This window comes from Phlebotomus papatasi, chromosome 3, assembly GCF_024763615.1.
Source record: "Phlebotomus papatasi isolate M1 chromosome 3, Ppap_2.1, whole genome shotgun sequence".
NCBI lineage: Eukaryota > Metazoa > Arthropoda > Insecta > Diptera > Psychodidae > Phlebotomus > Phlebotomus papatasi.
The window spans coordinates 23,656,852-23,684,230 of record NC_077224.1 but is presented as its reverse complement, the minus strand read 5'-3'; the positions used below and the strand labels follow the sequence as shown (position 1 = coordinate 23,684,230).

The following is a 27,379-nucleotide window of genomic DNA, read 5'->3' as shown; positions in this document are numbered from 1 at the left end:
GGAAAGTCCCACAAAATACAACAATTCTTTGATATAGTTGAAGTTCAACAAATGATTACTTGGGGAACTCTGGATGAAAAAACGAGTTAAGAAACAAAAAACCTCGCTTATCTTGGCTTCTGAGTAATCGATGAGATCATGTTCTATGGGAAAATTATAGAGAACATTCTGGTCTACATTTCACCCATATAACACTTTTCTGTCAGTTCATCCAAATCCTTGATATTTTGGTTTAAATACAAAATTTGTATAATTTCACGAATTTGATTCAAGATAACTGAATGGCGTCTCCCAACTTCAGCTCTAAATCGAATTTGCATGCACTCCGAGTTAGCTCACGTTAAGAATCTCACCTACATAAGCCGGTTAGGATTATCTGTCCCTTTATATTGGAAATCAGACGATGAAGAGTTTCCCTCGACTCTCCTCTCAGCAATTTTGCATTACAAAGAAATGGATGAATAAATATCTCCAATATTCAATCTTCTGCTTGACTTAATTCTTGCCTTATCATCTTCTTTGCAACACTGGACACTCCCTCAGGCTGTTCTTCCAAGTCAACAACAGAATCCACGCAGGAAAATTCATTTTTCCACCACAATCTCAATTGGAATTGGGATTCAAGAGAAGGTGCTCGATAAATTGTCAGAGAAATGGCTGCAGAGGACGGTCCTTTCGAGGAGAGATAATTTTAGGGGTTGAAAAATTAAACGAATAAGCATCATCATCTGCGGGTGATTTGGAAAATATGGCGAATGAATTTGAATGGATAAATTTTAAAATGGGAAATTATATTCACACCCCTTTTCCCAAATGGATTCCTCACTGTCAATTGGTGAAAATCTCTGTCGCGTGGCATTTGATATCCCTCTTTTATGTTACAGCATCTCATCTTTTTTTTCTTTTTTAAACAGTCTCTGGCATAAATTTCACATTCCCCTTTCTCTTTCCGATTATCGAGGCATAGAGAAAGGGATTATCAGTTTTGATTTACCATAAATTATAAATTTGTTATTAATAATCGAAATATATAGTCACATCTGCCACATTCTCCTCATTTATCTTCCTCCCCGAACCAATTGGATGTCGTCTTGCTTTTCCTTTTTATGCGACGAGAAAAAAAAAAGCAGTTTAATGTATGATTTTCACCCCTTTTTCTCCTTCCTCGGGGATGAAATTTCAATAAATCCAATTCATCATTGAGCAATTTGGTCGTACAAACATGACGAGATCGATGGAGGAAAATACTGCGCGAAGCCATTAAGGAAAATGCCAATGGGAAATTATGAAAAGAAGGCAAATTTGAAACGGTGTTGGGAGGGATTTTTTATTATTATACCATAGACTAGAAAAAAAATCTATTCATATTCTGTAAAATGTCTCGTTAGACGCTTCAACCAAAAAAAAAACTAAATATGAAAAGGGGTGAATTTTGATTGGCTTATTTTATCTTTTAAATACCACGTGAAAGTTATATCCATAGGGGGTAGGTTTTGAGACTCTCTCCTGTGCATCTCACCATGTTGCGCATTAAAATTATGCTGTGGGAATTAAAACGAACTTCCATATAGTCAACAAGGGCATTCTTGGCCCATTCTTACTGAAAGAATTGGCGTTATGAGAAAAATTGGGTTTTTCGTGAGAGACAGATTTAATGTAGGTCAGGTCAGTATAAGATGTGCATGAATTCTCCCTCTGGGGAAAAGGTTTTGAAGATATTTTTTTTTTGTTCTAGTGTTTAATGTGCCGTGTATACGTGACTTTAATATTAGCGTAATGAAAATTTATCTTTAATATTTAAAAACTCAGCTAAAATATATATATAAAATAGAACTATTTGGAAAGAAAATCAAAGGCTTTAAATAAAAACCTTAACATCCTTTACAAGAAATTTTCAGGTTACAAGAAATGCTGATTTATGAGCCAAGTAAATTACGACAATTGCTGATTCAAGCGACGTAATATTGAAATAAAGAATCAATATTTAGATATGTCCAAGAGGTAAATAACTGTGATGCTCACGGTTCACTCAAGAGCTGATCTATCGATTTCTTCCAAAATCAATCTAATAATTTCTGGCCAAATTATGCAGTTCCGACGTTTTTCAGCTTCAGATAGGCACTATTTTTCCGATTCCCGTTCACGGTTCACCCTGAGAGCCACTTATTCACCCGAGTAGAAAACGGTTGATTTGTGTGCCGATCTGTCGATTTTTCCAAACGTGGTGCCTACACTGAGAGAAATCCGAAAAAGTTAAAATAACATTTCGGAAATGTTAATTTTACCCTGCAGTATTGATCCGAAATCGGTGTAAATATTATGCTTTTTAGGTGTATTGGGGGTTAAAGTTACCCTTCTTTCATGTTGATTTTACCCTTAAAAGGTGTAAAATTAACATTAAAAAATGTTGATATATTTTTACACCTAAACAGTGTTAAATTTATGAGGAAAAAAAGTTAATCGCACCCCTTTTTTTCTTAGTGTATATGCCAATCTCTTGTCAATCTGCCGATGTCATGTCGACCTGCCTGCCGATTTTTGACCAAATTGTGCCAATCTGTAGATTTTAATCTCCAAATCGTCACTATTTTACCGATCGCCGCTCACGGTTCAATCTGAGAGCCACTTATTCACTCCTTGGGCATGCCATTACTTTTTTTAATATCGCAAATGATATTCAGCTGTTAGGTAAATAATATATAGGAAAAGTGTCTATGTCCATGCTTCGTACGATCCCAAGCTTCGTAGTGACTACATCTTTCCTATGTTTCTCAATAAATGTGATTTAATCGCATCCATATTTTAAAAACAGGTTAAATTTCCCAGTTTTTGAAATATAGCGTGAAATCACATTTATTCAGAAACACAGGAAAAATTTAGTCGTTATGAGGCTTGGGATCTTACGAAGTATGGGCACTTTCCCCTATGAAGAGGATATTATCTCATATTATTAAATACGACATTTTATTAAGATTCTTCTAATGATAAAAAAAACTCGCAAATTGTGTCTCAATGTGGCACGTATTCATTTGAAATATCTAAAAAAAATTATTACACTAATATCTTTGACAATGCTCAGTATTAAGTCTTTTTCAGACCTAGCGTTTAGCCACAAGGCAGTTTAACAACAAAGGAGATTTTTGTACAAATATTAGTAAAGGAAAGTAGAAAAAAAGCCATGTTATCATTTAGACTTTTAAAATTTAATAATTCTAATGACTATTTTAAAAAACCACCCAAGTAGCAAAAACGAACCCTGGCGGCGTAAATTGTAGTAATTTATATTAGATTTTAAAGTATGAATTTAAGTCATTAGAAAATCATATGATTGAAATTATGATATTTAACCGAGGATTCTTCGATGAACACTGCTTCTAAGCAGAATGTTGGTAACATTGGTTAGAGTAAAGTGATACAATTTAGAAGAATTTCCAGAGGCTTAAAGTTTGACACAAGATTAAAGACATAATAGATATATTTTTCCTCTAAAACATTACACCAATTTGCTCATTGACTCTTCACGAATATTACTGTTTACTGCAAGTTCTTTAAATATAGCTTGAAAAGTTTTCAAACACAAGTGCGGAACAATATTTTTTTAGACGAATTGGTAAAACTTGGAACAAGAGGAATTTTACAATTTGGAACTAGGCAAATTGAACGCGGAAAGTAAAGCGCTGAAATGGCATGATTTGATAACTGGTTATTGATATCCATTCCCTCAATATCTATTTCTGAGGGTTTAGGAAGTGTATCGGTCTGTGTAGGTCTCCAATTTGTCACAAAAACACATCAAAATACCCAAAAAATACACTTCTTGCAGCTTTTTGGAATCACTTTACCTCTTTATCACTTTACCTCTACCTAAAACGAAGCCTTTAAAAAATGCATTTGAAAAAATTTATCTTCCAATTTGTGCTATCGAAATGTTCCGACTTGTACCACGCATTACAAATTGTATCATTTTACTCATTTTACTCTATATCAACCATGTTGTACTTGGCACGTTAAGTTTGTTAATTTTGTCAAAAGAATATGTCAAATGTAGTCTGTGAGAACAATGATGGTAATATATTAAGTACATCATCCTTGTCCCCAATCGAGACAAAGTCCCAGAAAAAAGCCTAAAATTTTCGAGTGAGTGTACAAAGATTTTTGTAAAAGAAAATTATTTAATGTTGAAAAAATTCATCTCTTCAGCTACTGAAGAAGGGTGCGTAGAGCATCGTAAGCTCTGGGAAGAAAAGAAATTTTTATTCTAAGCTGGACTTCCTCCCATCCGACGATCACCGGATTTGTTCACTGAGTTATATTAAGTATATTTATTTTGAAGCGATTATTGTCTTTCTAATCTAATCAATAACTCTTGTACAGAATAACTTTCCGGAATAAAATTTAGCTACTTGTGAAAAGAATGTGATACTTTTTTTTAAAATTATTAGACAAACTTAGCTCTATGGTGACCAGGATCATTGGTGGTTTATTTTTGACATGGAATATCTTTCCCGCGACCCCAATAGGGATAAGCGGTTGAAAATGAATGAATGAATTTGTGGTCATTATGACGTCGCCACATCCACACTAAACTTACACCTATTTTGATAGGAGTCAAGCTAGTAAAATTTTAGTCATTCTGATGATGTAGTATGAAAGACATCTAAATGACGTCTTCATGACCTAATATTGTGCTTCTAGTCATGTGATGTTACTTGGGTTGTAATCAATATGACCATTAACATTCTTTATGATCTTGAATATTAGCCAAAAAACAGTTTAACATAATTATAAATGTAGTATTAATTAAAGCACAATCGTAACATAGAAAACATTCTAAGCAAATTCTAAATTTACATTTAGGTCTCAAAAGAGCGTAAGGTAAAAGTCCTTATACCGTTCGACATTTTCAGAGAAATCAGATGGTAATGCAGCATTTTATCACTTTAATATTCACTAAATGTAACACCATAAAATCTGGATATTCCCACCCCCTAAATCCGAATGATTCAGAGATTGAAGTTCCTTAGGAACTGTGGCAGTGAATTTTTATTGCGGTGATTTTGGCCAGAAGAAAAGATCTACTTATTATTCATCGTATGTTCATATTCAAATGATTCGGACAAGTTGACCAAGAGAGAGAGGCCATGGTGTAAGAGTGGATTCTTGGTGGATTTGAGAAGAAGGTAAAATGGATGTTGCAGAAGCAATTCTTACACCCCAATCTTGTACGAGAGAGGAATTGAACTAAAAGAAGAAATCACACTTGTGTGCAGTTCATATTTGGCGAATTATAAATGTTCCCCCGAAAAAGGGTGGTTTGTACGTGGAAAATCAGTGGTGGAAATATTTGAATTTTCCACGCTATGACCATGCCAGAAGTTCCACCCTTGAATACATATTCGATCGATTTGAATAAATTAAATTTATAGCACTCACCACTCAGATTCTTTATTCTGAATGACCCCTTTTGGATACTTTTGGACGAGTATCTAGAAATTCCTTCAATATTTGACTGCTTTTTGAAGGGTTGAAGGAGTTTCAATTGAAAATCACTTCACAAAGTCATCACTTTTAACCCATTAAGTGGATTTAATTCATTGTTGAGTGATTCAGACCTGCCACTACAAAAAAGACCACTCACCCCCTGCAAGAGAACCTCCTGATCAAACAGGTGAGAAAGAACCTCAAACTGCTGTACATTCAAAGTGGATTTATTTAAATTTCATAGCCCTAAAGTGGGCTTGAAAAAAGCAAGGGGATAAAAAAAGGCACTGAGGGGTGAAAATTATTCACGCCATTTCAAACTCTTTCAACTGGTCATGGAATTGAGGATGAGTAAGTTTAAAAAAAAAACAGAAACTTCTCCAACATTGGGATACATTGCGTGAAAGAAGGGTAGCTGAATTTTTATGGTAGTTGCACATGACCACGAGTGCGGACGTGTCTCTATAATTTGGGATCATATAAATCCACCTACGCACTACTGTTGAAGCAAAACTATTAAAGCTAAGAGCGATTAAATGCGGAGTTAGCAGGTAAAATGATTCTAGGAATAACTCAAATGGCTTTTGAGTATTTCAAAAACTCTTTTCCCCGCAAAACCCTATAAATTCAATTCATTGGGCGAATTAATGTGATGTTTCTGACTAAAAAATAATTAAATTCTGCGTGATTTCATTTTTTCAGCATCTTGAGCATATCCACTGCCCCTCATTTCTCACACATCTTCTCAAACATTCACTGATATTGCAACTGAATTCAACTTAGATTACAATGGCTTCGGATTTTTTTTGTATTTGCAAATTTTTTATGCAGAAAAATATTCCATATAAAAAAATTCCAATCAAATACAAGAAAAAAATTCTCTTAAATAAAAGCACAGCATAATTTGATAAAAGAATGGTGTTTTTTTTAGAATTAAATTAGAATATTTCCGTTAAAACGATAAAACTACCCAAGTAGCACATTGGAAAAAAAGATAATAGTCTCATATTCGTAGTCTGGACAAACGGAATTCTTGGTCTTCTGGCAAACGTTAAAACATCGTAATTATAGAGTAAAACATTGGTTATTAATGATCAAATTCCTTCTGTGTCAGAATGACTCAGAAATTACCTGCGGATGACTCAAAAATTACGTGTCAAATGAACACTTTGTAGATGCTTTTACAGTCGTTCTATTTTTCCAAGTAATTAAAGGGCACTCAGTGGGTCAAGTGGTAGAGCACTAGCTCTATGATGCAAATGTCCCGGTTTCGAATCCCCTTTAGGTCACTAGGAATTTTTCTGGCGTGAAAGGTATTCGAATTGCATCCAGTGAGCTCCTTCACTGCACTTGATGCCACGGGGCATTCGACTGACAACCCCATCCCTGTATAAGAAAAAAATAATAATGGATGTCCCGAACTCCCCTTGTGGGAAGGCCTAGTTCCTCTATGGAACTTTGTGCTACCATTATTATTATTATTTATTGAAGGACTAAAGAAACCAAAAATTCAATCCCGCCCAACAGTCATTCGAATATTAATTGTCCAGAAATAAATCATGCAAAATCAATTATTTTGCGTATGATGTGCAGTATGTACAGGATATACAGTAAAAAATGCTTTAAGAAATATCCAGTTGATGCAAGGTGTATCATTATCTGTTATTTTCTGTTTTTAAAAATTACGTTTATAATGGTAAATGGTTGGCAAAATAATTTAGTGCAGTAAACTTTACTTTGACAATTCAATTTTTAAGTCACTTAAATCACCTCTATCTAGCGGAGATACTTTATAAAAGTAAATTTTATGCTACTACCATATTAATAACTTATGTTAAAATTTGTTGATTAAAAAACCTACATTTTTCTAAATCATTCTTTAAAGATTATGTTACACATGCTTTATTAAACCGAAAGTTTTTTTTTATTTTACCGAAAGTTTTTTAACCTGTTCTTAGGCAAGTTACTTAGGTAATGGGAAAAATAAAGTGGGTCTTCTAAACTGTCAATGTATTTCTTGCACTAAAATAACACGCAATTTTTGAAGATTTCTTCTTAAAATTGCAAATTTACGTTTAAATTTTTAAATTTAATTTAACTAAAATAAAGTATTAAAATATAAAAATTAATAATATCGTTTATAAATATAAGTGCTACAGTTGCATAACGCTGAACTTTAATAATTGTTTTTGATTTTATTTAGTAAAAACCTGGAAGATAATTAGGTAACTTTTTTGTAAGATCATTGACCCAGAGATGACCGTAAGTTTACCTTTGGTAAATTCATTTACATTTTTTGCTACGAGTTTGCAAGAAAATGGGAAAGAAATTTAAAGTGTCACGTGTTTCTATTTAACCTTTACTTGCCACTTGGGTATACGTACATGTAAGTTGTCAGAACTATCAAAACGTTCAGTGCCAGAAAATGTTTCGTGGGTCAATCATATTCTTATTTAGCTTATATTTATTATATAAATGAGAGACTCTTAGATCTTGTAACTCTTATTTCAAGCATGATTAATTTAAAATTTAAAATTGACCATAACCCTATAAAACCACAAGATATAATTTTAATATTGAAAATTTGCAGGTTTATTTGATATCCATGGGCAATCAGAATGCAGAGCATTTAAAAACCGACCGAAGAATCTCGTCTATCATAAGCTAATTAGATCTCACTACATCTCTTCATCTACCCGTACAATTATCTTCTTAATGTGCATCTGAGAACGCACATAATATTAAAATTCTTCCCGCAACAGCAAAATCACGATCATCAAAAAGAGATTCACATCGTTCAGCTGATTATTATGTATCGTGTTTTATTATCGTGGATTTTATTGCCATCTCGTCGAATTATAATTTGGTGAATTCGCGGGAGAGTTTTAGTCTTGATCTCCCGTCTGCCAAGATGATGTTACCATCCAATGAGGGAAAAATTACCACCAAACAAATTTTTATTGCATCTTCTATACCTCAAGCTCTCAGGTTTGAATTTTTCCTCTGTTTGATCCAATATGTATTCCACTTTGGACTTTTCTCATTAGTATGCAGACCAAATCTTTTGTCATGCTTCACAGATTTACAACTCACGGAGCATTTGTGGTGTTGTGGCCATGGGGGATGAAGCCCAGTAGATGCTCGGCCTGGTATAAATACCCTCAGCTTCACTCTAACCCGGTTGACCAATGGTAATCGATTTGTATTTGGTAATTTTCAAATCGAATTTTCATTCTTTTTTTTTTTGGCAAAATTATTCGAAAATATATCTGAGATTCATTTTCAAAATGAATTAACAGAGGATGTTCGTATTGATTTGAAGCCCAAGGTCAGTCGTGTAGAAAAAGACTGTAAAATATTTCGTAAATATTTGTGAATTATCTCTCGGAACTAACGAAAAGCTCGTGAGTTGTATAATCCACTAACAAATTTGTAAAAGTTTATGCCTTTACCAAACACAGTTCGTAACAGTATCACTTACCGAACATTTTTTTGTTTACTTACAAACATTCGTCCATATACGTTCGTATACAAACAAAATTTGTATTATTTTGTAATTTGTTTGTTAAGCGTGTCTTGAATGCAAAAATGCACGAACAAAAGACAAAATTCAGCAAAACTATGTCTATCTGAGCAATGTTTCCGAAAAAATTATAAACTTTTATGAAGGTTATACGATTCACGAACATTTTGTAAGTCACCAATGGAAATTAACAAAAGTTTACAAAATGTTCAACAAAATATTTGTTCTGCATTGTGTGCAAAAACTGGCAATTATTTTAATATTGTCTATTCGGAAGATAAGTAGCTACTCTGAAAAAAATGTTTTGTCAAATTAACAAGACAAGTTTGTAAAAAGGATGTTTCCATACAGAATATGGAAAAGTTTTGTCAAAAGGGTGTTTTTCTATATAAAATGCAAGAAAAAGTTGTCAAATTGGTAAATAACATCCTTTTGACAAAATTTCAACAAAATCCATTTGATCGTTTAACGAAACATTTTTTCAGAGTAGTAAGTACTTGGAAGGGTTTACCAAATTCTCAATTTTGCATGTAAAATTCAAAGTAACAAATAGTTTTGTTAAATGGATGTTATTTGTTTGCTTCTTTTCAAAAAGAACATTTTTATTTTCTTTTTCCTTACAAGGAAATTTTTTTCACTTTGCTAAGAAACCAACAAAAAGTAATACCAAAATTTTGTCGAAATTGAAAGTGTCAAATCTTTGACAAACGTTTCCAAACAGTTTGTTAAAGGTTCATTGATAATAATTGCAGAAATATAAAACTAATTTGCTGATCTTCTTTTCACAGAACGGTCATTTGACGTACCGATTTACCAACATTTTGTCGTTTTTCACATGTTGATGCCCTTTTGACAAACTTTTGACAAAACTATGTTTTTTCAGCGAAGCACCACCGATATCACTTTCCACTCACCGGCAAAACGGAAAATTGCAGAGTGGAAATTAATTAATTAAAATTGAAATAGGGGAAAGCTCTCAGACTTCGCACACACTCTGCCTTCGAACACTTCGCATTTTCCTCATATTATTTTAATCTGACCTGATTTTATTAAAATATATTATCATAGGTCAGATTCATTAAAGAAACATGGCAAAAATATGACAAGTTCGAAGTTTAAAATGACTTGAAGCCGTTCAGTATTAAAAAAAAAAATAGTCACAAAACCTGTAAAGTTTGTGGTCAACCGGGATTCCCACTGTATTCAATAGTGGACACACACAAATGAAGGGCAAAATTCTTCTTTTCTGGACATTATTCAAATGTCTGGCACCCTACTTTTTTTCTGTGCCCCCGAAAAGAAACGTCCTACTTGTGGCATTTTAATTTTTTTTTCCTACCCTCCTTACCCAGGTTCTTCCAGCTACTTTTTCCTTCTCCCTGCCACCAACCCTCATTCTCCATGCGCAATTTACATGAGGAGTTTATCTATGGATCACTATTGTTAGACACGTGTCGTCATTTTTACCTGTTTACCGTCATGAACCCCTTTCTTCTGCCTTGTTACTCCATTTGAGATCCTTGTTGATTCATCCCAACCAAAAAAAAAACGACGATCAACATTTAATTTGTGGCTGACGCGCTTATCTTTCACACTTCCCTAAAGGGTTGCAGCATAATCGCAGGAATCACTCAAGGAAGTGTGTTTGACTCGTGTTTAGGGAAGTTAAATCTATCACGGAGAACTCTCCTGACTTTCAGGTAACACACTTTTAGAAGTGAATATTTCCTTCTTACGAGGGATGGCAACAAACAAACAAAAAGAATGATATTTGAGGCAGTAGAAATTCCTCATTTGTTGCACAACCCAAAATATTGACGATTTGTTTTGAAACACGGAAAAAAACGTTTAACATGACAAAGAACTACCGGAGACTCATTTAAATTCTCCTAATCCTCAGCGTGTGTTTGAACAGGAGAATTTATTCAAAATTATTCATTTGATTTCAAATAGGAATTGCAAAAGATTTACAAGGATGTGTTAGGGATCTTTGCATTTTTATTCCTTCAACAAAGACATCAAAATTCAGAGAAAACATTTGGTTTGCTCTATTTCTTCTTAAAGCGATAAGAAGTTACCGAATTTACCAATATGATTATTTGAATTGGAACATAAGGGAATGTAGGTATGGTTCGAACAGAATGAACCTTCAAACGATGCGAATTTTCTCTTTGTTTGCAAAGAGCTGACGTACCATTTCTCATCTCGTTTCATGGGCTTAATTCCCTAATAGGAGAATTTTGGCATGGTTCGCACAGAGTGAACCTTCAAAGAACGCAAATTTTCTCTGTGTTTGCAAAGAGCTAGTTCGTCATTTCTTACCCATACGATAGATCATTATCAGGCTTATGCAACGAGTTGAGAAATGGTAGGTCAGCTCTTTGCAAACAAAGAGACAATTCGCGTCGTTTGAAGGTTCACTCTGTGCAAACCATGCCTACATTCCCCTAAAGCATATAGATTGTCTGGATAATCGTTAACAGAATCTAAGTAGCCAGGTATGATCAGAACTGACGAGTAAAATTTAAAAACAAAGAAAAACTCGTCTAAAAATAGTCCAGATTTAGATAGAATTTTAAAGTGTAGCCCTTACGATCGTTTTGTAGAGAAAACTAAGATTATTTCCTAGTATAAAATTCACGAATTATCCTTTTTAAAATTGAGTACAAAAATTAATAACTTTCATTTCAAAAACTCGTATAAGACGCCTAAATTATTAGATAATTTAAATATTTGATTCTTAGGTATTCCAGGGAATATATGTCTCATAAGCATTAAAAAATCATTTGGCTAATCGAAATGAACTGTAATTTAATTAATTTTTTTATGGAAATGTAAATTTCTTTAAGTTTAGAAATTTTACGTTTCTAGAAAATTGTAGGAATTATTCGAAAGAAAATGATTTTCTCTTGAATTTTAAAAATAATAAGCCTAATAAAATATATTGATTAATAGACTGATTATAAATACTTGTATAACTTTCCCATATACTCGTCTAAACATTTGTAGTTGTTATTTTTCTTTTTTACTAATTTTTAACCCATTGCTATTTTTTAAAAGTAACACTCTGGATTATTGAAATAGAATCTCACTTAAGAGTAATGCAAAACAATTCTGATTTTAAAAATGTATAAAGATTCTGATCTCGTCTAAAGCGAATCTTAATTTAATTCACTGTATTTTTTGTCACATTGTCTAAATAAAATCGGATTTACGAGCAGCCAAATCCTAATAAAATTCGCAAGGTGCTTATACTTGTGACAGTGATAAAAATAATTCATAATGTTTTCTGAGAAAATCGTCTAATACACTTAAGATATTCAATTCTCTTAAGGTATCACTTATCATCATCGAAGAAAAATTCAAAATTCGTCTACTCTAAAGCGAATTATGAATAAGGAATTTAGTCTTAGTTTGCACTGAAATTCGATGAATAAATCGTTCAAAAAACTGGTCGAAAACGTCAAAATTATTTAACGTTTTTAATTTAAAAGCTCTATCAGAATTTTTGAATATGCAAATTAAGAAAGGATATAAATTCGTCTAAAACCACAGTAAATGTAAAAACGTCTAAATATAATTTAAATTCATCACCATCCTTTGCAGCATAAAAAATACTTTAAAACGACTTTCATCTCCCTCAAAAAGAATTATACATTCACTTACCATTGGATGGGGCTGGTGAGGGTGATGATTTGGGTATTCGACTTAGATCTGCAAGAAAGAAAAAAAAATAAATAAAATTATTGTACTGCAGACGGCCATGTGGTTGAATTTTATTATGGTTGGTCATCAAATGGAGATGTATGGGAAAAGTAGCCCATAAAAGAAAACATACTCCACAGTTGCACATGAATAAATGATGTCTACATTTTCGCATTCAAATTCGATCCCAAACCCTCACCGATTCCCCGTTCAGACCCTTGACCACCCCATGTCCACCCTCGCGCGTATTCCTCCTGGCCATATCATCCCAAAAATAAGCTGAGACCGTTTTGAGTGCGCGCAGAAGAGACTCACGGAGGAGTTGCATCTCTAAATCACATGAATATTCATTGGGTGAATATTCCTTGTAAGGGTGTCCTTTCCAATATCCATCGTCTCTAACCCCTAACCCAAGCATTGTGTGAACAACAGGGGACTGAAGTTTATTTATAGTGGGTGTTCTTCCCAGCATTTACATATGGTGCGCCTTAGCAGAATCAACTCCGATATTATATGCAACATCTCTTCATCCCTCCTGTGACCAACGCAATATTTGTGGGGGATGCCAAAGCAGAGAATGACCTGAGATGAAGACACTATATTTACCTATACATTAACGACTCTCCAGGGATGTGGGACTTATGTAGCCCTCTTTAAATATAAAAGTACCAAAGAAGACACCATAAGAAAGTCTTGGACGTTGTTACACCCCATCACCAGGAAAATTGATAGTCTCTTTCAGGGAATATGGCATCGAGTCCATGCACAATACCCATCAAAGGGCATATTTTATCCTTCTCTTAATTAAGACAATAAACAGAAACCTCTTCCAACCCTCTAGATTTAAACTGCAACGACGGGTTTTCACCCCAAAAACGTCTCTTTGTGATCGATTGCATTGGAAATGCACAATTTCAGGCTAAATTCAAGGGGATGTGAACTAATTTGGTTGATGGCTCAACAATAAATATAATATTTTTCTTCACCTTCGAATCTTTAAGAAAAATATAAATTGTAAAAACATTTATTGAAAATTAAAGGGATTAATGTAGGAATAGACTCATTTAAACAGGGGTATTTCTATCTTGTTTAAGAGAATTAATCAGTAGGGGTTCGTTCATAAGATAAAATGTCCCTACTGTCTGTTATGTGTCTCGGATAAAATAAAAAGTAAAACAGGATTTTATATTTTATTAAAAAAGTGACTTTGTAGGTAAGAAAGTCATGACCAGTAGAGGAATTCTGTAACAATCTAACAATGTCATATGACAAATCTTCATGCACTGAGTGAGAGAAATACGAAAAAGTTAAAATAACATTCCGGAAATGTTAATTTTACCATTCATTATTGATCCGAAATCGGTGTAAATATTACACTTTTTAGGGGTATTAGGGGTTAAATTAACCCTTTGTCATGTAAATTTAACCCTTAAAAAGGTGTAAAATTAACATTAAAAAATGTTGATATATTTTTACACCTAAAAATGTTGAAGTTATGAGGAAAAAAAATTGATCGCATCCCCATTTTTTCCACAGTGTAGAGACAAAAAATACACCAAATCAGACTCTGTTTGCTTAACGAAGGTTCGATGTAAGACATTTTACAAGTCTTGTTTATCGGTTTCATTTAGATTACTAATTTTCGGTCAGTGAAAACTGTCTCGTCGTTAAAGGGTTAAAATGTGCCCTGTAGGGTGGAGTCTACACTTATGGATGTTATACACTTATGGACAGCGTGCAAAAATCTTACGTTCTTACGTAAAACACATTTTGAAAAGTTATAAAATTATTAGTTTATGATATAATTAACAATTTTTTTTGATTTTTGGAAATATGTTTAACGTAAAAACTTAAGATTTTTGTGTTGTCCATAAGTGTGTATAACATCCATGAGTGTAGACTCCACCCTAGGGGAATTTTGTAACAGTGTAACAATGTCATATGACAAATTTAAAAATTTTAATGTGGTAAATTCGGAAAAATTAATCGAAAATCATAATCATATAAGTTACTCAGAGCTTCTCAGAGCTCCTTGTAATGGCCATTCGATGCTCACTGGGTTATAATGTTATTTTGCACCCGAATTTACCCCGAAAATTTGTCATATGACATTGTCATATCGTTACAGAATTCCCCTACTGAATGCGATACTTTTGAATCAAAATAAAGTTGATAGTCGTAATATTGCAGTTTATTAAGCTCGAAAAAAATATTTTTAGTATTATTTAAAACTGGAACGTTATACAGCCGTAACTTCCAATGTATGCAGATTCTGGAAGCTAACACAATTTGTCAAAATGAAAATAAGATATTATTCTGAATTATTCTAGTGATACTAATCTCAATTATTTGATTAAATTAGCCAATTAATCCTTTAAGGAGGATTGGGTCACCTGTGACCCAAAAATGAAATTTTCAATTTTTTGGCCTTCTCGTCCTTAAAGGGTTAAACTATTATAACCTATTTCTAAAAGCTTTTGTTCCGTGAGTTTTATTGATTAAATGTTATGTGACTTGTCCCTTGTTTTGTTCTGAATTAATAACAGATGGGCAGCGAGTGTTTACGCAATTTCTTCTTACAAATATTCAATTAAAATGATCCATTTCCGGATTATTCATACTGTCTCGAGATATTTGGAAAAATATGTGAATATCTTGTTGAAAACATATTACAATTTTACAGAAAATTACAAGAAAAACAAGAGGCTAAAGAAATTACAGCAAATGTTGATTAGGAAAAATGTTGTATGAAAAATTGTCGTAACTTCATCAAAAGGACACTTACGATAAATTTTAATTAAAAGGGTTTTTATAAGGGTTCCAATTTTTTCAAGTTCATTTAATAAATAAAATTACGTAGATTCCAAATAAGTATATGTCGCAAAATCGCAAAAATGGAGTTACGACAAATGTCGATTTAACTGACGCAAAGTTTGAAAGTTGGTACTTTTCAAGTTTTTTTGGATTTGTCATTTGTAGCGGTATCTAGAAGTCAGTTCAGGGATTTATTGAGTGATGTGTTAGCATAAATTAAGTTCTTCATAAACATCGCGCCATTGATTTTCCCATTTGCAAACCCTTCCCAAAAATTTGTCGTTGAATATCCAAAATGAGGAACAAAGAGACATGATCAGAAATTTTATCCAAAAGTTGTACTATGCTAAAATCCGTGAATTTGCAGTGAAAAGCATGAAGGGGTGGACAATATGTATAAAATTCCAACGTCATAGATGTCACATTAAATATCCAAAAGGAGTCTCATCATTTTTCATGATATGAATTGATCATTTTTGCAAAAGAGATGTGATTTCATTTTTTTTTTATTTTTCGTCTTTTCTATTTGTCACCCCGGACATGAATTCACAGAAAAAAAAATTTGAGAAAGAAAGAAAAAGACGAAAAGAGATTCTGAGAGAAAAAAGTAAAAGTCATGCTATAATTTTTCGCAAATCAATAGATAAAATGTGTCCCTTATAAAATATCTCTTCAAGGGTATGGCAAAACATTCAGCAAATATGAAAATGTTTTAACTCTGAAGAATAAAACTGAATGTGTTTTTGGAATAGAAAACTTTTTTGGATTTTGTATGGAGGGTGAATTTAGAGAAGAAGAAAAAAATGCACCCAAATTTATTTATTATTCCGAAAAATTCACAAAAGGTACCACGAAAGATTTTGATCTCCTTCTCACACTCCTGGAAATGCATATATATAAGTTGAGGTCTTCAATTTGAGCTTCTCTCTTTTGCTCTAAAGAGGATCCTTTTGTTGAGGATCGAACCTCAAACTCTGCAGCTAAAAACGGCAGAAATGTCTTGAATGGACTTCAAAAGGAGGAAAGGAGGGCAGTTGAGAGACAAATTTCTGCAGACAGTGTATTCAAATTTTTACCTGTGGACGGTGATCATGATTTTAAAGGTGAAACAGTATAATCACACAAAAAAAAATTGGACAGAAAGGTAAAAAATAGAAAACTATCGAAAACACAATAATTATATTATGACTCTAGGATTCCATGCACGAAAAACATTTTATTATTGAGATAGAAGTGAGAAGAAGAAAAAGGTGCACATGTCCCTTTTTTTCTTCTTCAAGCCCAGATCCTCATACTCATTTTCTTCAGAACCATTCCCATCAATTTCCAAGATATCTACCTCTGATTTTATGCATTTTTCCCTCCTCTCCAGGAAGACAAAAAAAACACAGTTCCCTGCACATGAAATAGCCCAATATCTGAATAAATGACTCCTACAAAAGGTGGACTAAGGACATGATGGAAAAAAAATTCCTGTCTTTGAAATTGGAAGCGTGAATTTTTTTTTGGGGGGCTAATATAGAAAATTCCGTCCTTTCAGCCATTTGATTTTCGAGATAACAAATATCTCGAAAATGTAATTATGAAGAGAATAAAATTTCAGGAAAAAGGTCTTCTCTTCGATCGCAATCGAACACTTAGGCCACCCTCTTATTCCACAGAGATACATAATTTTTTTTTGCCAAAAAGCAAAAAAGAAATGTTTCTTTTGTGATGGCACAACAATCGAATGATTGACTGAAATGCAAATAAAATGCACAAAAATGTGAAGAAATATTTCTTTGATTTTTGTCAATAGAAATTTGTCAAAATAAATCAATATTTTTGTGCGAATGAGTCGGCATTTCAATACACAATTGTCGTAAGGAAGCTCCTATTACATACTCATGTAAAGTCTTCAGACTAAAGATTCACAATGCAATGGATTTTCAGTGATATAAGTCTAGCAATAATTACAAGGTTTTATCAATAGGGGGAACTGGGGCAGCTGTGAACACGGGGTAGTTGTAAACACTGCTCTTATTTTTAAACTGGACTTAAAAAAAACAAGACCTAGGGTAAGTGTGCCAAATTTCGGCATAATTGCATGCAAGCGCCAAAGTCTCAAGTTTGAAATGTAATATTTTTAGTACAAATTGAATATTTTTGTTACTTTTTTATAAGGAGTGTTCTTTGGAACCTTGTTTACAGACAGTTTATCGTCTTTATATTCTCAGAAATCATTCTTAATACATTTTAAAACGAATAAAAATGTAGACATAGCATTTGTGGCCTATTCTGGCCATCTTCATTCCATTGTTATACTTGCCCTTCCGGAATTCTTCCAATGTCTTTTTCAGAACATCTTGATCGTCGAAGTGACATTTTTTTTGTTATTTTTTGAACTGAATAATCTCTATAGTATGCAAAAACTAATAATTCATGGAAATTTGAGGAACAAAAAAGTTGGTCAGAATTGCGAGCTGGCCGGAATTTGGTACACTTAACCTATATTTCAATACGATTGCGTTTTCTCATTGGTTGCTTCGTGAAAATAATCAAAGTTTCAACCAATCAAAAGGCACGATAGGTTTGAAATATTTGATTTATCCAAATAAATAACTTGATGAAGATGATGTATTAGTTTTAAAATTTTGAAAAAAATATGAAACAGTCCTTTTAAATTTCACATCAATATTTAAAAAGAAAATGAAACCATATGAAAGCTTCGTAATGACAAAGTTCAATTGACACTTTCCCCTAGTTTCTAAAATATAAGTGTGATGAGACACATTTGTTGAGAAACATAGGAAAAAATAGTCATTACGAAGCTTGGGGTCGTACAAAGAGTATAGGCACTTTACCCTAATTTTAAGTAAAAACAGAAGGATCCTTTGACAGTAGTGAAAAATCTTCCTTAATCCAATAACTATAAAAGTTTAATAAATAAGATTGCTATAAAATTTGAAATGTAAAAAAATTAAAAATGTCTCAAAGCAGAGTTCTTTCACTGAAACTAAAATGGTAAGCAATATAATAACTCATAAAAGTTATTTTTGCCGACTAGTAATAGGAATAAAATAATAATGTAATTTTTTTGAATTTAATTTTTGTAAATATTTCTTTTGGATAATCTCATAGCAAATCCTTTCTGATTAGTTGGGAAACAAAAAAATCATAAGAGTTTTAAAAGGGGCTTTAAAAAAATGCTAAGCTCCGTTCAGACTAAATCACATTATCCCTGATCCCCACTTAAGACTTTCAAGTTAGAAAATTCCTCAGGAGACAATCATCCCTTTCGGTGTCTCAAAAATACTTCTGTTTTGTTTCTTAATCTGCTGTGAATGTCTTAAATACACAAAATTTTAAAGTATTTCGCCATTTGCGGAAAATAAAATTTATCACATTAATTATGTGAAATTGTTTGCTAATTAATCATAAAAGTTTAAAACCAATTTCTTTTCCATGGTATGTAAAATATATAATTCTCAATTTGGAACATGCGGTATACCGTAAGAGTTAATTGAACTGACAATTTGGATATTATGTGCTGACATTTCGGGCGGACTTTGAGGCCACCACGAGCCACCCAAATGTGGAGGCATAATCAAAAATTCCATTTTCATAAATAGGGAGAAAAATGAAAGGTCGGAAATGAGATGAATTATTGAAATTATTACGTATTAAAGCACCCAATCATTAGGCGCAAGCTTCAAAAACCTCTCTTACCTCTTCTTAAGATCGAATTAGTGACTTTAGTATCGAGAAGTTTAAAAAAAATCTACACAAGGCTGTGTGAATAATCACACTGGACTTGGATGAATTTAATTACAAATGAGTTTTGATGTTTTATTGGTTTCATCTGACGCCTCATCATCATCAACGGACTGGGTGCTCTGGATTAAATGGAATTTTTCGAGATAATCTTAAGCATCATTATAGATAAACAAACAGTACACGGGCCTTAAACGGTGAGATCCTGGGGTTGGATTCTCACATCAAGTCGACATAGCGTGAAAAAAGTCAATTCCTTCAAAGACAATTAAAAATTGTATTAAAAAAACGAGTGTATTAAAAATTTAAATTGGCAAAAGGTCACATGCGTTTTTGAAGTTATTAAGAAAGAACGTTACAATCAGGGGCCTCTCGACATTTCATTTTTCCATACGTTTTTCCACAGAGGCACTGAAGACTATTGGCAAGTTTTTCCTAAAGAGAATTTACTTATCAGTTTAATATATTTCGAAATCGTGCACTAAAAACTATCTAAAAATACATATTTTATAATGCTTGCCAAAATAATACAAGAACTATTAGGAAATTCGTTTAAGTCGCGGTGCAATATCTGCAAAATTTTTACAAGGAAAACTGAAAAACATCTTCACCTTTTATTAGGCTTGATGGGTCCCTGGTTACAATATTTTACTTTTTGATGAAGAGAACCTGGAACTAAATGAGATAAGAGTGGAAATTTTATTTCCTCATGAAAAACCGGGGAAATTTAGAAATTTGTAAATGACACATGCTTATAAGACAGCTACTGTCCTACGATTTTTCAAAAGACCATATTCCTATATCTCTCAAGAGAGATGTACTTTTTGAGCTATTATCAGAAAATTAATTCTGTGCAGGTAAACTGTTGCACTTTGATCTGTTCTAGTACGGATTTTCGTACATAAAAAAATATTTCGTTGGGAGATTTTTAAAAAGAATTTATTCCTCTACAACTTTGTCAAAGATTATTTTTCTCTATTTTAATGAAAAATTTGATTTTTGAGTCATTTTTTTAAAAATAATTTTTGGCAAGAAAAGTATTTCTAGGGTGGTTAAGGGTGTCACTAGCGGTTCATACAAATTGTAATTTCGTACAAAAAACGACTGATTGTGCCATTTTTATACTGAAAATTGGTGACTTTGGAATCTCTGCGTGAAAAAATCACGCAGTCTATCGATTTCTGTTCAGAAATCGTGTGATCTTGCGATTTTTTCACTTATGTACTTCAGTTGATTCTGTGATTATACATTAAACTTTTCTTAATCATTTTCCTGGTCTAGAAAAAGCCAGAAAAGATAAACTGGAGGCAAAAATTGGCACTACCCAAGAAGCAAAATATTAAAGTATTAAACAAGTATTAAACAAGTCTTTTAGTACACTTTTAAAAGACTTAAAGTGAGAATTTTCTGTAGAAATTTTTATAGGAGCTCTTAAAATCCTTAAGAGTGCGACACTTTACTTATAGTAATCTCAGTGATGGGACCAAGAGCGTTAAAAGCAAATAAAAAGAATTTTGGTTCTATAGTGCCTTACTTAAGGAATTCTACAACACTATATTAAGAAAAAAAATTGTTTCTTAGGTAGGGTAAACTAAGGTAATTTTGAATCTTTTTTAATTGGGGGATTGGGGATTTTGAGATGTCCCCTTTCTGTTTTATTTTTTATTTTTATTTTTTATTCCGGGGTCCATCTGGAAGCTATAAAAGAAGAAAACCACGAGGAAGTACTCTTTAATTAGGATCTTGAATTGTTCTTATACTTCCTTGTAGTCTCGTTTTTCTCTATGATTATCCGAAATAGTGAGGAAATCTCAAAATTTCTAATTGAAATGATTCTAAATTACTCCATTTTACCCAAAGTAACATTTTTTTGTTACTTTTTGCCCCATGGCTTCATCTACCACATTTCCCGCTAAGAATGGAAAGAAAACTCATCGAAAATTCATAAATCGGACAGAGAATTCATAAATAGCGCACATTTCAAAAAATTACACGTTTTAATCGGACAATTCTTTTTTTACTATTTACACTATTTTAGTAGGGAAATACATATTTTTTTGCTCTGAGCGCCTCAAATATAATGCCCAACGCACAATAAGTTTTGTTTAGTAAACATGTTTTTGACATTTGAATGAGAATGAGTGAGATCTAGATCTAGTCATCTCGCTCATTCTCATGGGAAATTTTGAAAACATGTTTATAAACAAAAGTTATTGTGCGCTGGTCATAAACGTCAGATAAACATGTAATTAGAAAGTGTGCAATACAAATTTTGTGTAGGGGAAAGTTGGGCACCTTTGAAAGTGGGGCACCTTTGAAATTGGGATTAAGAGAAATATTTTATAAAATAGAGCTTAAAAGTTTAATATTTTATAAAACACATTATCCACGGTTAACTCCCTTAAAATATCAGTAGTTTAAAGGGGTTCATGAAGAATAACTAATGCTAAAAATTTGATGGTTCAGTTTTATTTTATCTTGTAAGCTATCAAATTTTGAAAATTTAGGATTGCTACACTTTACCCTACGGGTTTTTAGTCTTTTTAATTACAGTGAACTGAAAATGAATATCAATAGAAAAATTGTGAATTATTACGACGAGATTAACTATAATTTACAAAATTTACAGAATTTTCTTTTGTAATTCTTGTAAAAGTTCTTAAGTCCCTTAAGAGTTCACCCCTTTACTCCCATAGTGATCTCAGTTACGGAACCAAGAGCGCTATAAGCAAATTATGAGAATTTTAATTCTATATAATAACGTTTGACTTGCAGCATTTTATAAGAGTATATTAAGAAAAAAATACTTTTTTGACCATTTAAATGGATTATGTAAAAACTTTAATCAACATTTGAATGAATTTTTTGCAAGACTAATAAGGTAAAGTTTTAATGGTGAATTTCTATAAAATTATAACTGATTCGTATTTATTTATGGAACAATTTACCTATTAATATTAGATCATACGCCAAATATTAGTGCAAATATAAATAAATTCAATAAATAACTCTACCGGTCGAATTGAGCAACCGGTCGACTCGAAGGCATTTTACCTTATGAATCCTAATTTAGATAGTTTTTAAATTAATTAATCACTCATCAATTTGAAAAATTACTTGAGAATATTTAAATTTTGGGATTGTCACAAATTTGCCCCATATTCCCCTACGATTAATATTATAACGTACATCTTGTGTGTGTAAAGGCGGCCTGAGATGGTGCTCCTCGCAGGATGTCCCTCTTGAGGGAGTTGTTGTTGTCCTCCTGGCTGCCACCACCCCAAGCCCTCGCCTTGTAGAGAACCATCATTGCAGTATTCTGTGGTTTTCCTTCGTGGCATGAGATTGGGAAATTTTAGGGGGGATAACCTCTCGATTGCCGATTAACTGTCTCGTCTCCACCATTAAGAGTATTTTCCTCCCCAAACAGAGGCACTCGTTTCCACGTTTCCGACACCCACAAAAATTGTCCTAGGAATTGTCCGTCACTCACGTAAAATTTGCATTCAACCCGATTTATTCAAATTAACCTCAAAAAATTCAAATTAACCTCACTTATGCTAATTTAGTCAAATTCGATAATATTCAAATTTTATGCTAAGGACGAAATGGTTTTTTCTTCAGTAAATGCGTTTTTGTTAGCTCTGCCCAATGTGTCCGCAATGGCTCAGCAATGGCAACTGACTGAGCTGTGTTGATTGCCGAAGACGAATAGCTCCTGAGTTGGTTGAAAGCCGAATGAGCCGGAGAGGGATGCAAAAGGATATAAGTGCGCCGTTTCGGTAACCGAAGGACGCATAAAAAGAAACGAAGGAAGAGGGAGAGAGCACATCGAGAAAAATACCTCCATAAAAGCTAAAGCGAGTGTAGTCAAATCAAGTGAAAAGTCTTCAATCCCCTGCAATGTCCTTACCACCCCTTTTTGAATATCATTCACTGTGTTGGTGCGACGCCTTACAAATACCATAAAAACCCGAAGTATATAGGGACGTCGTCGGTATACAAAAGCGAATTTCGCGCGAAAGTTACCACGATTTGAGTGGGGATGACACCGAAAGGGGCGCTAGAGAATTCACAGCAAAAGAGGACTTTTTTAAGAGGGGATGTCTCCTTTTTTTTCATGCCTCCTTGCACTTAATATATGCTTGAATATAAAACCTAAGGGGTAGCGCGTATAAAAATCACATGCTGAGTGGGTGTGGCTTCACTTTAAATCTTTCATAAATGGAATAGTCCGTGGAAGTTTCTCGCGGAATTTCAGCGGATGCGCACTGAATTTTTTGAATTTTTAATTTTTGCCAGCATCTTCTTCTCAAGAAACCTACCCCTAAAAATTGCACTATAAATCATTCTTATTGCTTGGCATTCTTCCAAACTGAAAAAAACCAAAAAAAAGCAGCAAAAGACTTTTTTACAGGTAAATTGGGCATTTTTGTCTCTCTCACCGAAGAGGGAGAAAAAAAAGAGGCAAATTCATGTAAAAATACGGCAAAAAGTATAAAATTTCAGAGAAAAAAAAACCTATGCTTACCCTCACTTTCGGGGTTGCATGAAATTCCCAAAGAACGAAAAGTACCTAAAAAAAACTCCCAAAAAACCGTCTGACCCGATTTCATGTACAATTTTTGCTTGAGAATTTTGTTTTTTGGGGTCTTCACCTCTTCATTTTTCCCTTCAATTTTTTTTCAATCACAAAATACCCCCAAAAAAATCTTCACCGCATTATGTAAGAAGCCCATAATATACAAAAAAAAATCCATAAGGGAACAATATAAAAAGGAGATTTTTCAATCCATGCAATATGCATCTTAAATTGGAATATTGCAAGGATGTTTTTTTCCAAAAACGAAGATACAGAAAAAACGTTCTCACGCGATTTTTGTCCAAGCAAAAAAAACCATAGCCATAATTCAGGAGAAAAGGAGAGGGATTTTGATGCAATTCAGTGGAATAAGGGATTTCACTGGGATTGATAGCTCTGTGGATTAGAAGGTGAGCAGGTGGTGGGTTAAAGGCATCAAACATTGGAAGAGAACTTGTGAGATTTGGTCCAAGTGAGACTTTTGGATGTGAGGGATTATTTGCTATTCTTTTTTTTAATGAAATTCTCTCTGGTTTCCTGGACAGCTCTCTCGTGAAGACGTGATGGGAAATTCACGCGAATTCACTGTTGCGCAATTCTCAGAAGAACCTCCGAAAACAAATTGGCAAATATGGCTGGGTGGGTAGGAAGTCATAAAAAAATGTCCTGTATATGACCAATAAAATCGTAAAAAAAGTCAAACATAATTGCACATGGAGTGCGAGGCAGGACAGATGGAAATTCACTTTGCTAACTGCTGGCTCTAGGGCTCGCTTTCGGGACTATGCCTTAAAGGCAGAAGATATTAATTTGATAACGATTTATCAAGAACAAAAGGTGTGAAGTGACTCAGTGAAAAGATGTGAAAGTAGCTTCATCATTATTATTCGAGTGTCCCTTCCGTACTTTTCTTCCAAGATTTTAGCCCTTTATTATTTCGAGTGCCATTTTTTATTATGATTATTACAGCGAAAAAGATAATATAGAAAAATTTAGAAGTCGAAAATTACAGTTTTAAATCATTTTTTTAAAATAGCTACTAGTTACAACTTAATGCTCTAAGCAGACTTATGCCTTACATCGACTTATGTACTAGACATACCCATAACTTAAGTCAAGAGACGGCTTAACGCATTTGAAATCAAAACAATGATTAGACTACATTTCCATCAGTTTCCCACTAAAACGTCTCTTGGGTTATAAGGCTTGGGACAACTCATAAGGCATGAGTTGTTTATAGGTTTAAGCCGTAAATCTGTCTAGGGCATTACGACTTAAGCCGAGAGACGGCATAGCGAGAAACTGATGGTAACGTAGTCTAATCGTGATTTTAATTATAATAACGTTAAGCCGTCTCTCGGTTTAAGCCATAAGTCTGTTCAGCATATAATCCTGAATACTTCTCCCTGATTACTAGATGGAATATACGGCCTATTGACCCAGGGTTTCTGCTGTTTATTTGGTGAAACCGGTAATGGTAAGACGGCAGCAGACGCAACCACAAAACAGAACTTTGGGATAATAAAAATCTTATCTTAAAAAATCTTAAGTTACTAGGGTGGAGTCAGAGCTTTTGGCTATGTAAGCACTTTTGGCCACCTAAAGTAAAATCATATTATAAGGCAATTATGAGTTTATTTAGAACAGAAAAATGGGTCTTATTTCGTGACCTCTATCTAACAAATCAGAAAACCATATTTGATTTTGTATCGACTTGATTAATTCAAGGTAAACAATCACAAAAAACACATGGGATTCTTCAGAAACTTGTTAATGTTAAGAGAAATTGTTATTTCATATTTTTGATGAAAATTTTGATGTTATTCAATGACAAAGTCCATTTCTTAATTAACTTAATTTTATTGTGATATCATCCTTAATAAGATTTTCTAACAAATTAAATGAAAATCGGATGTGGCTAAAAGAGCTTACTTTTTTCGGCTGTGTAAGTACTTTTGGCCATTAATTTTCCCATACATTTTACACGTGACGCACCTCGCGGATTTCAGTAAAACCAATCATGGCTTTTGACTGATTTTTACATCAAATAGAAAATGTACAAAAAGTAATTTAAAATACTCTAATAAGCACATAAAATTGGTGTTAAATAAGAATAGGACTTGTGCTGTGTATTTGTGAAAGTTTTCGAGAGCTATTTCTTCTGTTATTTTATTAAAATTCAAATTATATTTATCATGGTAAGGTTCAGATCTAAATATATAAGAATAAGACAAAAATTGTCTTTTAAAGGCGCCCCAATTATAAGATAGAGTGAAGTGGGGAAGCTTTAAATTGGATACCTCTGAAATATGGTTTTTCCTCATATTTTAAATGGAACTGAGCTTTATTGTACTTAAATTTAGCTTCACAATTACTTTGTGGAACTAAAATATTTCATGGTAAGGTTAAATTCCATTTAAAAATACGAGAAAAAGCCCTATTTTGAAGGTTCCCCAATTCACAACTATCCCACTTCCTTCTCGTTATTACAAATTCATTAATATGAAACCATATTAAATTTACATTTAGTTTTTCAGAGTTCTATCGATTCGTCTTCTAACAAAATTCACGATTATAACAGTATTATTTTCTGGAATGACATCCATATTTTCAAAAATTTGTAACAATATAATTCAAGAAATTTTAAAATATTCAAAATCATATTTTTTATTCTAAAAATATCGTAAGATCATTGATCAATAAATTTGACAAATAAAGTTCTTTAAATTCTAATTAAATCAAATTCTAACCTCAGAAAGTTTATAGATCCTGGATCATCAAAAATGTTTCAGTTACTTTTTTTAAATTTGAAAAAAAAAAGTTGAAACTTCCATTTCATTCGTAAAAATTGCACCTCAAACATCAGACTTTTTTGTTGTGAGATGATTTTCTTTTGTGAGGTTAGGTCAAATGTAATCCTAAGTTAAAAAACAAACTAATTTTTAAATAATCAAACTTGGCTCAATAAAGAGTAAACATTCTTGATAACTATTAAAATTTAAAGTGACATTTCACATTAAAGTATGATTGAATAAATATAACTGAATAAACTATTTAAATTGAGAAGAATTTGAGGTTATAGTACCAACTATTTATTCAAGAATCATGAATTTTGTTTTTACTTAATCTTCGTCCTTTCTCTTTTAATATATTGCCAATTTTCCTAGAATTATTTAGTATTTAAATATTTTATTTAATAGTTAAATGGAATATTAGTCTGTCCTAAATTAATATTTTAAACAAAATTTGAGGTTATGGTGTAATCAGTTCTTTCCAAAATATAATAGGGTGGTGGAACTACTTGTGGCCTGTCTTTACTTATGGGCACAGCGCAATTTTTCTCAGAAAATGATCCCGAAAACCATAAAAATGCGATGTGCTATTAAAACACATCAATTATTTTTTTTGATTTTGAGGTTTTTCGAAATCATTTCGTGACATTGAAAAGTTTTTTCGAAGAGGCCATAAGTAAAGACAGAGGCCAAAAATAATGCCGCCACCCTATTGATTTAAGTCCGGTT

General features: G+C 32.8%; 1 protein-coding gene across 1 annotated transcript in view; it reads right to left on the bottom strand.

Moving 5' to 3' along the window:
* The window catches only part of LOC129808268 (POU domain protein 2-like), a 166,978-nt gene that overhangs the window by 17,343 nt on the left and 122,256 nt on the right, over positions 1-27,379 (bottom strand). The window contains exon 5 of the mRNA XM_055858104.1: positions 12,671-12,718. Within this exon, the coding sequence (XP_055714079.1) occupies positions 12,671-12,718 (48 nt within the window). The remainder of the gene's footprint in view (positions 1-12,670; positions 12,719-27,379) is intronic.